The sequence below is a fragment of the Aethalodelphis obliquidens genome, unplaced genomic scaffold, assembly GCF_003676395.1.
Source record: "Aethalodelphis obliquidens isolate GAN/ISIS:26980383/991018 unplaced genomic scaffold, ASM367639v1 scaffold38, whole genome shotgun sequence".
In the NCBI taxonomy this organism is placed as follows: domain Eukaryota; kingdom Metazoa; phylum Chordata; class Mammalia; order Artiodactyla; family Delphinidae; genus Aethalodelphis; species Aethalodelphis obliquidens.
The window spans coordinates 4,716,370-4,731,328 of record NW_020837982.1 but is presented as its reverse complement, the minus strand read 5'-3'; the positions used below and the strand labels follow the sequence as shown (position 1 = coordinate 4,731,328).

At 37.2% G+C, this 14,959-nt stretch overlaps 1 protein-coding gene across 3 annotated transcripts in view; it reads left to right on the top strand.

The window, feature by feature from the left end:
- Positions 1-14,959, top strand: part of SSH2 (slingshot protein phosphatase 2) — a 247,840-nt gene that overhangs the window by 97,788 nt on the left and 135,093 nt on the right. For all 3 annotated transcript variants that reach the window (XM_027130501.1, XM_027130496.1, XM_027130499.1), the window contains one exon: positions 3,234-3,277. In XM_027130501.1, the coding sequence (XP_026986302.1) occupies positions 3,234-3,277 (44 nt within the window). The remainder of the gene's footprint in view (positions 1-3,233; positions 3,278-14,959) is intronic.

Below are 14,959 nucleotides of genomic sequence, written 5' to 3'. Positions count from 1 at the left end.
TATTATAGAGTATCTTTGTGACTAAAGGGTAGGCAAAGGTTTCTGAAGACATAGAAAACAGTAACTATAGGAGAAAAAAATTTCCAATTAGACTTCAGTTACAACTCTCACACATTGTTGATAAGCATGTAAAGTGGTATAAGCACTTTGGAAGCCCTGGTAATTTTCTCTAAAATTACACGTGCATGTGTTCCATGACCTACAAAAAACCAAAAGCACATGTCCACCAAAAAAACAGCAAAGAATGCTTATGTAAAAGTTTTATTCATAATAGGCAAAAACTCAAACATCCAGGGTATATATATCAATAGGAGATGAATAAACAAACTGTGGTATATTCATACAATGGAATCCTCAGGAATAAAAAGGAATGAACTCCTTTTACATACAACAGCATAGGTGAATCTCAAAAACATTATGCTGAGTGAAAGAAGCCACACACAAAAGAGTACATACTATATGATTCTATTTATGTGAACAGGGAAACCATTTAAATGGAGTCATATGCTATATACTAATTTTTGATGGAAAAAAATTGTGGCGGAAGAAAAGTAAGAACAGTGGCTGCCTCTAGGTTGTGCCAGGTATTAAATGAGAGAAATTTCTGAGCTGATAGAAATGTTGCATTTCTTGGTAAAAGTTTGAGTTACACAGATACATACATTTGTCAAAACTCATTGAATGGTGCACTTAAGATTTGTGCATTTATTTCATTGTATATACATTTTACCTTAAAAGAAAAGAAAGAACTGTAATACCGCATTCTAATTATGTGCATTTAAGGGCAAGTACACTGTAAACTACTTTGAAATGCAACAGAAGAATAAGATGGATTGATCAGTGAGGCAGAAAGATGAATAGAGAAGTGATAACGCAAATATAAAAAAATGTTACTGGTAGAATCCAGATGGTGGATACACATGTTCACTATAAGATGTTTCAGCTTTTCTGTATGTATGAAATTTTTTATAGTAAAATGAAAGCAAGAAAATTATAAACTTAAAATTCAAGATAGTGGGACTTCCCTGGTGGTCCAGTGGTTAAGACTCTGCACTCCCAATGCAGGGGACCCGGGTTCAATCCCTTGTCAGGGAACTAGATCCCGCATGCCACAAGTAAAGATCCTGCATGCCGCAACATAAGATCCCGCACAGGGCAATGAAGATCCCACGTCCTGCAACTAAGACCCGGGGCAGCCAAATAAATAAATAAATAAGGGCTTCCCTGGTGGCGCAGTGTTAGAGAGTCTGCCTGCCGATGCAGGGGACACGGGTTCGTGCCCCGGTCCGGGAAGATCCCACATGCCGCGGAGCGGCTGGGCCCGTGAGCCATGGCCGCTGAGCCTGCACGTCTGGAGCCTGTGCTCCGCAACGGGAGAGGTCACAACAGTGAGAGGCCCACGTGCCACAAAATAAATAAATAAATAAATATTTTTTTTAAAATTCAAGATAGTACTCACATCTTGGGCGAAGGATAAGAATGGGAGATAGGAAATAAGCACACAGGTAAATGCAAAGGTATTGGTACTATTCTAGCTTTTAAGTAGAATGTTGTTCACAGGTATTCATTTTATTATTGTGCCTTATAATTTACATGTATTTTAAATATATCTATTGTCATATAATTTTTCATACAATTAAAAAATGAGAAGAATACATCAGAAGTAGAGATCTATTAACCACTGATAACAATAATGAAGAATAATTTGTTAAATGAGATTCCAGGAAATCATTTCTATTTATTACAATTCCCTTGGGCTCCAAAATCTAACATTTATCTTTGCTTATGAGTCTTCTCATTTTCATTCTTGCAAACTTTCCAGGTTCTGATTATTGACTGTAGAGACGATCGGTTCTTTTCATTTTAGCACCATTCTTTTCACTTCCTAAAGGGCATACTTCTGAACCTAAAACTTCCCCTGTAGGCAGAGTGTAATATACCATGACACCTCCCCTGTCCTCCCTCCGAGGGTAGGATCTTTGCTGTCTTCTTCCCTTTGTGCAAGATAATGGGCATACCTGAAATCAATAATGAAAATGAAATGGGAATAAAAGTTATAGAGCTGGCTGTGGCTGCCCAGGAATGGAGGTAGAATGATGTAGAGGTGAATGGGGATGGTTCCATAAACTCGAAAATGTAGGTGACTTATCGGCAGACGGTACACGTATTGTTTGAGATTGTTTTGCTCCTCCTATTTTTGTGTTTGCCAAATAGGGCAAAAGTGACCAGAGTGCAAATATAAAATGTCAGAGAACAAACTTAAAGAAAAAGTTCGCACCTCACTATCATTAATTATCTCATCTTTTCTCACTTTCCTTCATGTTGCTATTCTTGTCTCCATGAAGATCTGTATAGTATCTTAACATATAATAATTCCTAACCTAGGTTAGGCAGGGGTGAATGATATGCTTTTTCAATGTGTGGGGAGGCAGTATTTTATCAGTTTTAATTCTAGCTTTACTACATGAGTTTTCCTTGAGCAACTTCTTTCCTTTCTGTGAATTTCAGTTTCTGTAAAATATTCATATTTAATTGAGCCTAAATTGCCATAACACCCTCAGTTACTTTATGTGCCACTAAAAAAAATAAATATTGCAATTAAACTATGATTCAATGCTTTTTAGTCACATTGATTGTAAATTTATCCCAATTTATGTGTATGTGTTAGAATCAGTGTAACTAGGGTACCGTCAACCTTCTGAGTTTATAAGGAATAAGTTGGACAATGTACTTAAAGTGTTGAGCAAGGCACCTGGCATGTTATAAATACTCAATAAGTAGTAGCCATTAAGGTAATGGTGACGTGATCATGAGCACTTTGCAAGATGGTGTTCATTGTTTAGGTGGTTCTTTGGGGATCAGAATCATTAATAGACCATCTTGATGAGATTTGTTGGTGAAAGTCAGAATACCCACTCATTTTAATTTTAAGTAACATAACAGTAACATAGCGTCTTCAGTTGGTTTTCAGAGGTAATTCTTTTAATTATGAGCACTTTGTTATTAAAAAAATTTGTAGACTATTGTGAAAGTTTCCTCCAGGAGTAAATTATGTTGATATATATCAACTCCCTGGATTGGTTGAAGTCACTTTTTATGGAGAGAATTTAGTTTAAGTACACGGCATCAATGAGATATTCCTACAAGTAAAGCTTAGTAAAATTACATTGTTGGTATTATGATATGAGACCTCAGATTTTAAAGTTTTTTTTCTCATTTTTCTGTCTATACAGGAGGCAGACAGTGGGGAGGAGGAATGCCGATCACAGCCCAGGAGGTATGTTTGTTCATTACATCCTATAGTATTTCTGTAGTTAGTGTGTTTTCTCTAATTCTTTCTCAGTCTTGTCATATTAGTTGATCCTCGTTTTCCAAGATGCTTAGTTGGTCTCTCAAAATGGAATTACTTTAAGAATTCAGTTACTGGGACTTCCCTGGTGGCACAGTGGTTGAGAATCTGCCTGCCAATGCAGGGGACGTGGGTTTGAGCCCTGGTCCAGGGAGATCCCACATGCCGTGGAGCAACTAAGCCCATGCGCCACAACTACTGAGCCTGCGCTCTAGAGCCTGTGAGCCACAACTACTGAGCCCGTGTGCTGCAACTACTGAAGCCCACGTGCCTAGAGCCGGTGCTCCGCAGCAAGAGAATGCACCACAATGAGAAACCCTCGCACTGCAACGAGGAGTAGCCCCCGCTCACCACAACTAGAGAAAAGCCCATGCCCAGCAACCAAGACCCAATGCAGCCAAAAAAATTAAGAATCCAGTTACTGACTCAGAAAGATTTTAAATGGTAGACTGCATTATGTTGTGCACCTGAAACTAATATAATGTTGTACGTCAGTTATACCTCAGTAAATAAAGTAACTAATTAAGTGGTAGATTTCTCTTTTTTTAATGCAGAAAGGCCAGTATTGGCCCAGCTTTGACCCAAGTCTCTAGAACTGTCTTGGGTAATAAAAAAGCAAATTTTCCTTACCTTTTAGGAAAATGTCAACTAAGGAACATTTCAGCCTTTGGTTTTATACTTATTTTTGTCATTCATTTTGATAGGTCTTGGCAATTTTTACAGATTGGTTAATATTTCACTTCCTCAATACAAAGAATATACTAAGTAACTTACCCAATCTTTTAAAATACAATGAAACTTTTTTTCTCCCTCTCATGGAATAGTGGGCATGTTATAAGGATACCAATACCTGCTGCCATTAAAAGAAAAAAATTATGAGAGACATCTAGGACATATATAATAACATTTCTGTTATCTTCTTTAAAATTTTTTATGGTAGTATTAAAGATTCAATAGTTCAGAATTCACTGAAATCCTTAGAACTTTGAAAGTCTGTAATAGCAATGTCAATGTTGTATGCAACAAACTATATTATATGATATTTTAATTTCTCAAGATTGCATGGAATTCAACTTTCCTGTTATAAACATTATTATACTGTGACACAATAGGGTACATCTTTTGTAAGAAATAAGTGCCTTTTAAAAATATTTGTTTAAATGTCTGTGAAATAAAATGTTTTTTTTTTAATCAACTCCCTCCCACAAGAAATAGTCTTGGTAAGTTCTAGATGGTCATTTAAATGCTACCAAATTTGTGTCCTCTGAACTCAATCACTAGATGATACTGAGAACGGATACAATAAATGTGTTCATTGTGGAGAAGCTGGCTAAAGGGCATGCTTCCTTAATGATAAATTATCGTGTATTTGTTGATATATATATATACCTCGCTTGTGTAAACCACTGCTTAGTATAAAAATAGTTTCCTTTCATCAGTAACTGAGGTTATTGGCAATATTTTTCCTGCCTTATTACAAAAATTTAGGCTTAAAGCTTAATTTCTCACTGTCTCTTAGGGAAGATCTGACAGTGAAGTGTCATTCTTTTGCATAGGACTGCAAGACAGAAACCTAGAAGAAATTTTAGCTCATTGTTTACCAGAGACATCATAACCTTATTCCCATTAGAATGAAAAAGGATTCCAAAGGATTCTTAAATTTTCTGTTAGGCCAGATTTAAAGATCTCTGGGTTAATTTCTTTATGCATTTACTGGGGTAATTGTCCCCCAAAATTACATAATGATGAGGCAATGCAAGTCTATTTTCTTATTCATAGCACTGAATTGTCAAACCATTAAGAACCATAAAAACAGTATATCATTGAAACTAATACCAATTCCAGGTAATAAAAAAAGATGTTGCATTAATCTCTTATTTTAACCAAATGTCATTTATTGGGAAAGTCATAAGTTAAAAGTAATCTTTTAGTATAATTAGCTCAAACTATGCTACCTTTAAAAACCAATGTTCACAGGCAAAAACAAACAAAAATAGATAAATTAGACTGCATCAAAATTTAAAACTTCTGTGCATCAAAGGACACAACAACAGAGTGAAAAGGCAACCCACAGAATGGGAGAAGATATTTGCAAATCATGTAGCTAATAAGGGATTAATATCCAGAATATAAAAAGAACTCTTTTACAACTCAGCAAGAAAAAAACAAACAACCTGTCTTAGTCAGCTTGGGCTCCTATAACAAAATACCATAGATTGAGTGGCTTAAATTTCAGACATTTGTTTCTCACGGTTCTGGAAGCTAGTAGTCCAAGATCAATGTGCTGGCAGATTTGCTTCCTGATGAGAACCCTCTTCCTGGCTTGTAGACAGCTGCTTTCTTGCTGAGTCCTCACATGGTTGTAAGAGAGAGGGTGCTCTGCTCTCTTCCTCTTCTTGAATGTACACTAATCCTATCATGTTGGCCACACCCTCATGACATCATCTAACCCTAATTTCCTCCCAAAGGTTCCCATCTCCAAATATCATCACATTGGAGGTTGACTTCAGCATACAGACTTGGGGGGCACATAAACATTTAGTCCATAACATTACACCCATGCCCCCCAAAATTCATCTCCTTCTCACATACAAAATATATTCATCACATCCCAACAGCCCCAAAGGTCTTAACTCATTCTAGCATCAACTCTAAAGTCCAAAGTCTTATCTAAATATCATCTAAATGGGCTTCCCTGGTGGTGCAGTAGTTGAGAGTCCGCCTGCCGATGCAGGGGACACAGGTTCGTGCCCGTGTCCCGGTCCAGGAAGATCCCACATGCCGTGGAGCGGGTGGGCCCGTGAGCCATGGCCGCTGAGCCTGTGAGTCCAGAGCCTGTGCGTCCGGAGCCTGTGCTCCGCAACGGGAGAGGCCACAACAGTGAGAGGCCCACGTACCGCAAAAAAAAAAAAAAAAAATCCTTAAATATCATCTAAATAAGATATGGGTGAGACTTGCGGCAAAATTCCTCTCCAGCTATGAACCTGTGGAATCAGATTAATTATACACTTTAAAATACAATGGTAGGACAGGCATAGGCTAGACATTCCCATTCCAAAAGGGAGAAATAGAAAGGAAAGAAAAGATGACAGGGCCCAAGTAAGTCCAAAACTTACTGAGACAAATCCCATTAGATCTGAAGGCTCAAGAATAATCCTCTTTGGTTTGATATTGTGCCTTCTAAACCCAGTGGGGAAGTAGTCCTGCCTTCAGGACTCACTGGAGTGGTGGTGTCATCTCCAGGGATCACCTGAGCAGCCCTGCACTTCTGGCTCCCTTGGATTACCACCCATGCAGTGTTCGGCAAGGGCCCACCTACCTGGCACCTTTGAAACTGACGTGGAGGCAGCCTTGCCTGTCAGCCCTCGCACTCTCTGCATGTGGTGGGAGTAGCAACCTTGACGATCTCTGAATCTTTTGGGGGTACTCTTCCCTTTTCTTGGAGAATGTTCATGTTCACAACCTCCCTTCATTCTGTCTCATTTTCTGTTTCTGATCTTCAGTGAGATTCCATGGATGTTACAATGATGGAAGAATTGGCTGCTCTTTACAAAAAAAAAGAGTAATCTAGTAACAAGCACACTAAAATTAAGAATTCAAAGGTAATGAATTGAGAGTGAATATTGCTAGAAACCAAAATTAGTAAGTTAGAAACTAAACTTCACAGAATTAAAAAGTGAAAGTTAAAACACGTTTTAACCATTGTGTTAGCAAAGATTTAGATTATTAGTATCCAAAAAAATAGCATTTTCTGCCTTATAAATTGGTACAACCTTTTTAGAGTGTAAATTAGCAGTATCAATTAAAATTCAAAATATTCTGGATTTGGACCCAGAACTTCCACTTTTAGAAGTTAATCCAGAACAAAGAGATGGACCCAAGAGTATTTGTTGCAACATTTTTTTAAACTTGGAAACATCCCAAATGTTGATTAATAAAGAAATAACTAACCAGTATTTCTATCGTGTATAGTACTCAAAATGTTTAATAAATGTTAATGTGTGGGAAAAAATTAGAAATTACCATATGATCCAGCAATTCCCTTTCTGAGTATATACTCAAAATAACTAAAAGCAGGGTCTTGAGAAATTTGTGCACCCATGTTCATAGCAATGTTATTAGCCAAAGGGTAGAAGAAACCCAAGTATCCATAGACAGATAAATGGATAAACAAAATGTAATATATACATATAATGGAGTATTATTCAGGCTTAAAAAAGTAGGAAATCCTGCAATTTATGATGAACCTTGAGGACATTATGCTAAGTGAAAAAAGGCAGTCCCAGAAGGATTACATATTGTATAATTCCACTTATATAAGGTATCTACTGTAGTCGGATTCTCAGAGATGGGAAGTAGAATGTTGGTTGCCAGGGGATAGGGGAGGATGGATAGGGAGCTATTTAATGGGTACAGAATTTCATTTTTAGAAGAGAAAAAAGTTCTAGAGATGGATAGTAGTGATAATTGAACAACGAACAACAGTGAATTACTTCATGCCTTGTACACTTAAAAACAGTTATTTAAGAGGGCAAATTTTATGTTATATATATTTTACTATAATTAAAAAACAAATGATCTACTCATGTCACACCAGCTCCTTTTTATGATATCTAATTCTGGCGCTGCTTTGTTGTTCCCAGGAGTTAAGCATTAAAAAAAATCATAATTGTTGGGCTTCCCTGGTGGCGCAGTGGTTGAGAGTCCGCCTGCTGATGCAGGGGTCACGGGTTCGTGCCCCGATCCAGGAAGATCCCACATGACGCGGAGCGGCTGGGCCCGTGAGCCATGGCCGCTGAGCCTGCGCGTCCGGAGCACAGGCTTCACAACGGGAGAGGCCACAACAGTGGGAGGCCCTTGTACCGCAAAACAAAAACAAAAACGTAATTGTAGAACTAAAAATCAGGTTGTGTATTATTACCTTTTTGATAAAAATATAAATGGATGAAATTCAGTTCCAGTCTTTTCCTTTTTTTTCTTTATAAATTTATTTATTTTTGGCTGCGTTGGGTCTTAGTTGCTGCACACAGGCTTTCTCTAGTTGTAGCGAGCAGGCTTTGTTGCAGTTTGCGGGCTTCTCATTGCAGTGGCTTCTCTTGTTGCAGAGTATGGGCTCTAGGCATGTGGGCTTCAGTAGTTGTGGCACGTGGGCTCAGTAGTTGTGGCTCGCGGGCTCTAGAGCACAGGCTCAGTAGTTGTGGCTGACGGGCTTAGTTGCTCCGTGGCATGTGGGATCTTCCTGGACCAGGACTTGAACCCATGTCCCCTGCATTGGCAGGCAGATTCTTAACCACTGTGCCACCAGGGAAGTCCCTCCAGTCTTTTCTTTTGCATATTTATGAACTGATAGCTTTTCGTCTTCTTGTGTCATAACCCACTTTGCTGACTGGGGAACAGCCAGGAAGGTGACTGTAAAACGAAACCATATAACACACCAATATTCAATCATGTTGATTTATAAATGGTTATCTCATATGAGTCAACCTAATAAAATTGCAAGATAATAAGTAAAAGTGAGCAAAAGAAAGATGCCATTGAAATAAATCTTGAAATCCCAAGACATCTTTTTTAAGGTGACTAGTTGTGGAAGGAAACAAAGTACCTTAGATCTAAATTTAGAAAATATTTTAATTATAGTAGAATTCTCACATTTCTGTATATATCAACTCTAAGCTAAGAATTGTATAAAGTAAAGAGAAAGAATAACCTTTAGGAAATTGTCTTTTGGCTCAGCAATTTATAGTATTGTACAATAATATAGTTTCAAACATCTCAAAGAAATCCCACTCACCCCCCGTACTACTTTTTTTAGACAAATGAATGTTTAAGCCACTCAGAACAGTTTTTATGTTTTCTCCCTTCAACTCAAGCAACATGTATAATATTTGTTACTATTTTTAATTACTCTGAATGTGTAGTTATTTTTCATGTTTAGCCCTAAACCTCTCCTGTTTTAGAACGTAATTTCTTCCTCTTCAGTTTTTCATAGACATAAAGAATTACTTACCATCTACTGAAAAAGTTCTGCACCTTTGAAAACATGTTATTTTCTCTTAAGTACTTCAAACCTAACAATGAAAGTTTTGTTGCAGGTGGGGAAGAGAGAGAGCAAGTAGTGTGGGCCAGAGGAGTATCAGAAAATATCCTGGGAAGAGTTGGGTCTTGAACGAATGGGATTAGATAGGAGAACAGAAGAAGAGCATTCCAAATATAGGAGGATGGGGAGAGTGGGAGGATATCCCCAGAAGTCTGGAAGTAGGTGCTAATGTGTTCCAGGGACAATAAGAAGACGATTGTCTGTATCTTAAGAGCAGAGGAGTTTTGATTTGATAGATCTTTGTCTAGAAGAATGGCATGAATGCCAGAAAAGAGTCTGGCAGTGTTATGCAGTATGAGAGGAGGCAGGAAAATGACTCAGGAAGCTGTTGCAGGCAAATGGCTAGAGGTGGGCAATCACCTCCAACTGACAGCAGCATGAGGACAGGGACTGTGTCTTTTATCTCAGTATCCACAGCAATTAGCCTGTAGTTGCCACTCAGTAAGTGCTGGTTTAATGAATGAATGAATGAAAGAGAATAGAATATTGGTTGATATCTTTACTAGAAATGATATAGTTGAAAAAGAGAACTTCTGTGAACACATATGAAGAGTTCACCTTTGAACATGTGAAGCAACAGGGCAGTAGTCAAGTGGAAACAGCTTGAAGACAGCTGAAAGAAAACATGGAATCAGGGCATGTCTTTGTGTAAGATATAATTTCACAATGGTACTGTGTTACTAATGCATTCATTTTGTGGCCAACTCTTTCTTCCAGATCTCTCTTTGGTACCTCGTCAGGTTCTCTTGAGATATGACTTCATTTAATTTCAGCCTATTTAGTGAAATAATTTTTGTATGGATTTAAATATCATAATGACAGTAAATACTACATTGCCCATCTTTAGGCTGTGGAAGGAAAACAGATGTACTTCTACCTGAGTATATGTTCTAGTTAAAGAATTTGTTAACCTAGAGAATAAGAGTATTCTACTTAAAATTTAAAAAAAAAAGTGGTAAAGAGGAAAAGTCTGCTGTAAATATGAACTGATAATTTATCCTCATATGTATATTTTTTAATTTTGAAGCAATCTCATAGAAAAATTGCTGATACAGTACAAGGAACTTTTTTTTCAGAGCCATTTGATAGTAAGATGCCCCCCTCACCTCACTTTTCTATTTTGAGAAACAGAATGATGATATTAATATTTCATGGAGAGGCCTTTTATTGAACTTATAGCAGAATATATGTGTGTATGTGATTGATTGATTTACAAAAGTAGAGCTTTCCATGTATTTAAGAACCGTCTCTAACTGATGATAGTGAAGCTCTTCATCTTTTGCTTTTGGCCCTCCTGAAGTCTGAATCTCCACCTCCCACCATATGGGTTACTATTCTGATCCAGAGAACTTTCAGCTATTTATAAATATTTTGATGTGGCCACCAGGGGATGTAGTGAGCTATCCTTTCATCCTCTTGAGTTCTGCCACTGCATGGAGTAGCCCCTTTAAATTGGTAAGTGCACACTTCGAAAGGTTCTTTTCCTAGCCACTCAACAAGAGTAAGAATTTTCACTTCCCTGAAGTACTCTGTGTTTCTGAAGAATGTATTCACAGATTCTATTTTATATTTATCTGACATGTTCTGCTTCTGGTAGCTACAATAGGCATTCCTCTTAAATCTGACATGAAAAGCAAACTAATTATTGCAGACATAATGAAATTAGGTATATCTATTAAAGCTAGGTAAATAATTTTACTTGGTTTTTTTCTTTTAATAATTTTACTTTTCCCCCCCAGATGTTATTCTTCAGGGTATTAAAAAAAAAAAAAAACAGAAAGCAATTACGCCTCAATTCTTGACTTTGCCAAAGTAAGTTTTTGAAAAGTTGTTTTTTTATAGTATAAAACTCCAGAGACTAATAAAGTGTCAAATACCTATTACTGCTGGGAGAGGATTCTGGGAAGATAGTGGAGTAGGAAGCCCCAGGAATCTGGCTCTCTATCTGGACAACAAATTGACCTGGCAGAATCTGTCTGACTTAACTATTTTTGAACTCTGGAGTCTGTTGAAGGCCTGCAACTACTAGAGGAAGAACTGGAGGGTAAATTGTGGTCAATTTCAGCTCTTAGCTCTTAGTAGCTATCCATCCCTCCCCCTCAGCCACATGGTAGGCAGCTGTGCACATGTTCCTGGTGTAGCTTGCACAGGGCTCATATAAGATGGGGTGGGCAAAAAAGACCCTGTCCTCCAGATATCAGGGATCTGTGATCTGATAGCTGAGTGCCACTTCTGATCATAGAGGTGCAGACAAAGGGGCAGGCAGCCAGTATTGCTGCATCTCTCCCCTTTGTTGCAAGCCCCTCTCCCTCATGCTGAAGTGACATCCAGGGATTTAAAGGGCTAGCACCCTTTTTTTCTCCCCCTTCACTTTTTGCCTTTCCACCTTTTGGGAGTCAGACATTAAAGACAGGACTTCAAAAGCAGCTCATATAGGGGGAAAATTAGAATATGTCCACATATGCCTAGGGAAAGGCTCAGAAAAGACCTGAGAAGACCTTAAGCTTATATCTCAGACTGATCCTTGGCACAGAGATGGCCTACAGCAATCAGAAAAACAAAAACAATAACAAAAAAATAGTAAACCCCGGGGAAGGTGGAGAATCCGATTTCCAAAGTTACCACATTATTAGATTCACACTAATACCACATTATTATTGTTCAACAAAAAAATCACAAGGCATACAAAAAAGAGTAAAGTATGACCCATTCAAAGGAAAAAAATAGCAGAAACCATCCCTGAAAAAGATCTAATGGCAGATATACTATACAAAGACTTTAAAACAACCATCTTAAAGATGTTCAAAGAACTAAAGGAAACCGTGAAGGAAGTTGTGAAAATGATGTGTGAACAAAATGGAAATGTCAATAAGGAGATAGAAAATCTAAAAAGAAACCAAAAAAGAGCTTCTGGAGCTGAAAAGTACAGTAACTAAAATTAAAAATTCACTGGATAGATTCAGAGGCAGATTTGAGCAGGCAAGAGAAAAGATCATCAGACTTGAAGATAGGACAATGGAAATTATCAAGTCTGAGGAATAGAAAGAAAAAGGACTGAATAAAAGCAAGCAGAACTTAAGGGACTTATGGGACATCATCAAGAGGACCAACATATATATCATGGGAACCGCGGAAGGATGAGAGAGAGCCAGAGCAAATATTTAAAGAAATAATGGCTAAAAACTTCCCAAACTTGGGTGTTCCCTGGTGGCCTAGTGGTTAGGATTCCAGGCTCTCACTGCAGTGGCCCAGGTTCAATCCCTGGTTCAGGAACTGAGGTCCTGCAAGCCACGTGGCACAGCCAAAAATCAACAACAACAACAACAAAAACCTTCCCAAATTTGTTGAAAGACACTATAAATATCAAAGAAGCTCAACAAACTCCAAGTAAGATGAACTCAAAGAGACACACACTGAGACACATTATAATAAAACTTTCAGAAGACAAAGACAAAGAAAGACTCTTGAAAGCATCAAGAAAGAAGTGCATCATCACATACAAGGGATCCCCAAGAAGAATATCAGCAGATTTCTCATCAGAAATCTGGAGGCCAAAATTTTTCTTATCAGAAACTTTGGAGGCCAAAAGACAATAGGCCAATGTATTCAAAGTTCTAAAAGAAAAAAACAGTCAACCAAGAATCCTATATTTGGCAAAACTGCCCTTCAAAAGAGAAAGAGAAGTTAAGATATTCCAGATAAATAAAAGCCGAGGGAGTTTATGACCACTAGACCTGCCCTGCAGGAAATGCCCAAGGGCTTCCTGCAAGGTAAAATGAAAGGACATCAGATAGTAACTCAAAGCCATATGGAGATACAAAGATCTCAGTAAAGGTAAATACATGGGCAATTATAAAAGCTAGTATTATTGTAACCTTGGTTTGTAACTGCACTTTTTGTTTTCTGCGTGATTTAAGAGACTAATACATTTAAACTAAAAATCCCCCAATGATTAGTGTAAAAGCTAGTGTTACTGTAACTCTGGTTTATAACTCCAAATCTTGTTTTATACATAATTTAAGAGAGTAATGCATTTAAAAGAATTATTAGTTTATGTTTTGGGACACAATGAATAATGGTGTTGTGACATCAGAAACTGAAAGGAGTGGAGACAGAGCTGTAAAGGAACAGAGTTTTTGTATGTTATTGAAGCTAAGCTGGTATAAGTTGAATTCAGAGTGTTAAAACTTTAGGTTGTTAAGTGTAATTCCATGATAACCACGAAGAAATTAGCTATAGAACGTACACAAAAGGAAATGAGAAAGGAATTTAAACATTTCACTACAAAAACTCAACAAAACACAAAAGAAGAGAGTAATGCGGGAAATAAGGGACAAAAAAAGCTTTAAGGCATGTGTAAAATAAACAGCACAATGAGAGAAGCAAGTCCTTTCTTATCAGTAATTAAGTGTAAATGAGTCCATGAAACTCTTCAAACAAAAGACAGAGATTGACATAAGGGATAAAAAATACATGACCCAACTACAAGAGACTTATTTGAGATCCAGAGACACAATCAGGTTGAAAGTAAAAGGATGGAAAAAGATATTCTATGCAAATAGTAACCAGAAGAGAGCAGGGGTGACTGTACTAATTATCAGATAAAGTAGACTTCAAATCAAAAAGGTTACAAGAGACAAAGAGGGATGTTCTATATTAACAAAAGATTTGATGCAGCAAGAAAATATAACAGTTATAAACATTTATGCACTTAATGACAAACCATCAAAATGTATGAAGCAAAAACAGAATTGAAGGGAGAAATAGACAATTCTATAATAATAGTTGGAGACTTCATTACCACACTGAAAATAATGTATAGAACAATCAGACAAAAGATAAGTAAGGAAATAGAAGACTTAACACAATAAACCAACTAGATCTAACAGACATATACAGAACACTACCCAACAACAGTAGAATACACATTCTTCTCAAGTGCACATGGGACTTTTTCCAAGATGGACCATATGTTAGGCCGCAAATTAAGTCTCAATAGATTTTAAAAGATAGATCTCATACAGAGCGTCTTCTAAGATCACAATGGAATGCAGTTAGAAATCAGTAACAAAAGGAAAACGGGAAAATTCACAAAATTATGGAAATTAAACAACACACTTTTAAACAACCAGTGCATCAAAGAAGAAATTACAAGGGAAATTAGAAAATACTTAGAGTCAAATGAAAACGACACAGCATACCAAGATTTACAGGACACACACAGCAAGAGCAGTGCTAAGGGGGAAATTTATAGCTAAAAATTCTTACATTGAAAAATAAGAAGGATCTCAAATCAACAAACCAACCTTACACCTGAAGGAACTAGAAAAAGTAGAACAAACCAAACCCAAAGCTAACACAACAAAGGAAATAATAAAGATTAGAGCAGAGATAAATGAAGTAGAGACTAGAAAATCAATAGAGATAATTGATGAAACAGAAAGTTCATTCTTCAAAAGGATCAAAAAAACTGACAAATTCTGGTGCTAGATGGACTAAGAAAAAATGAGAGA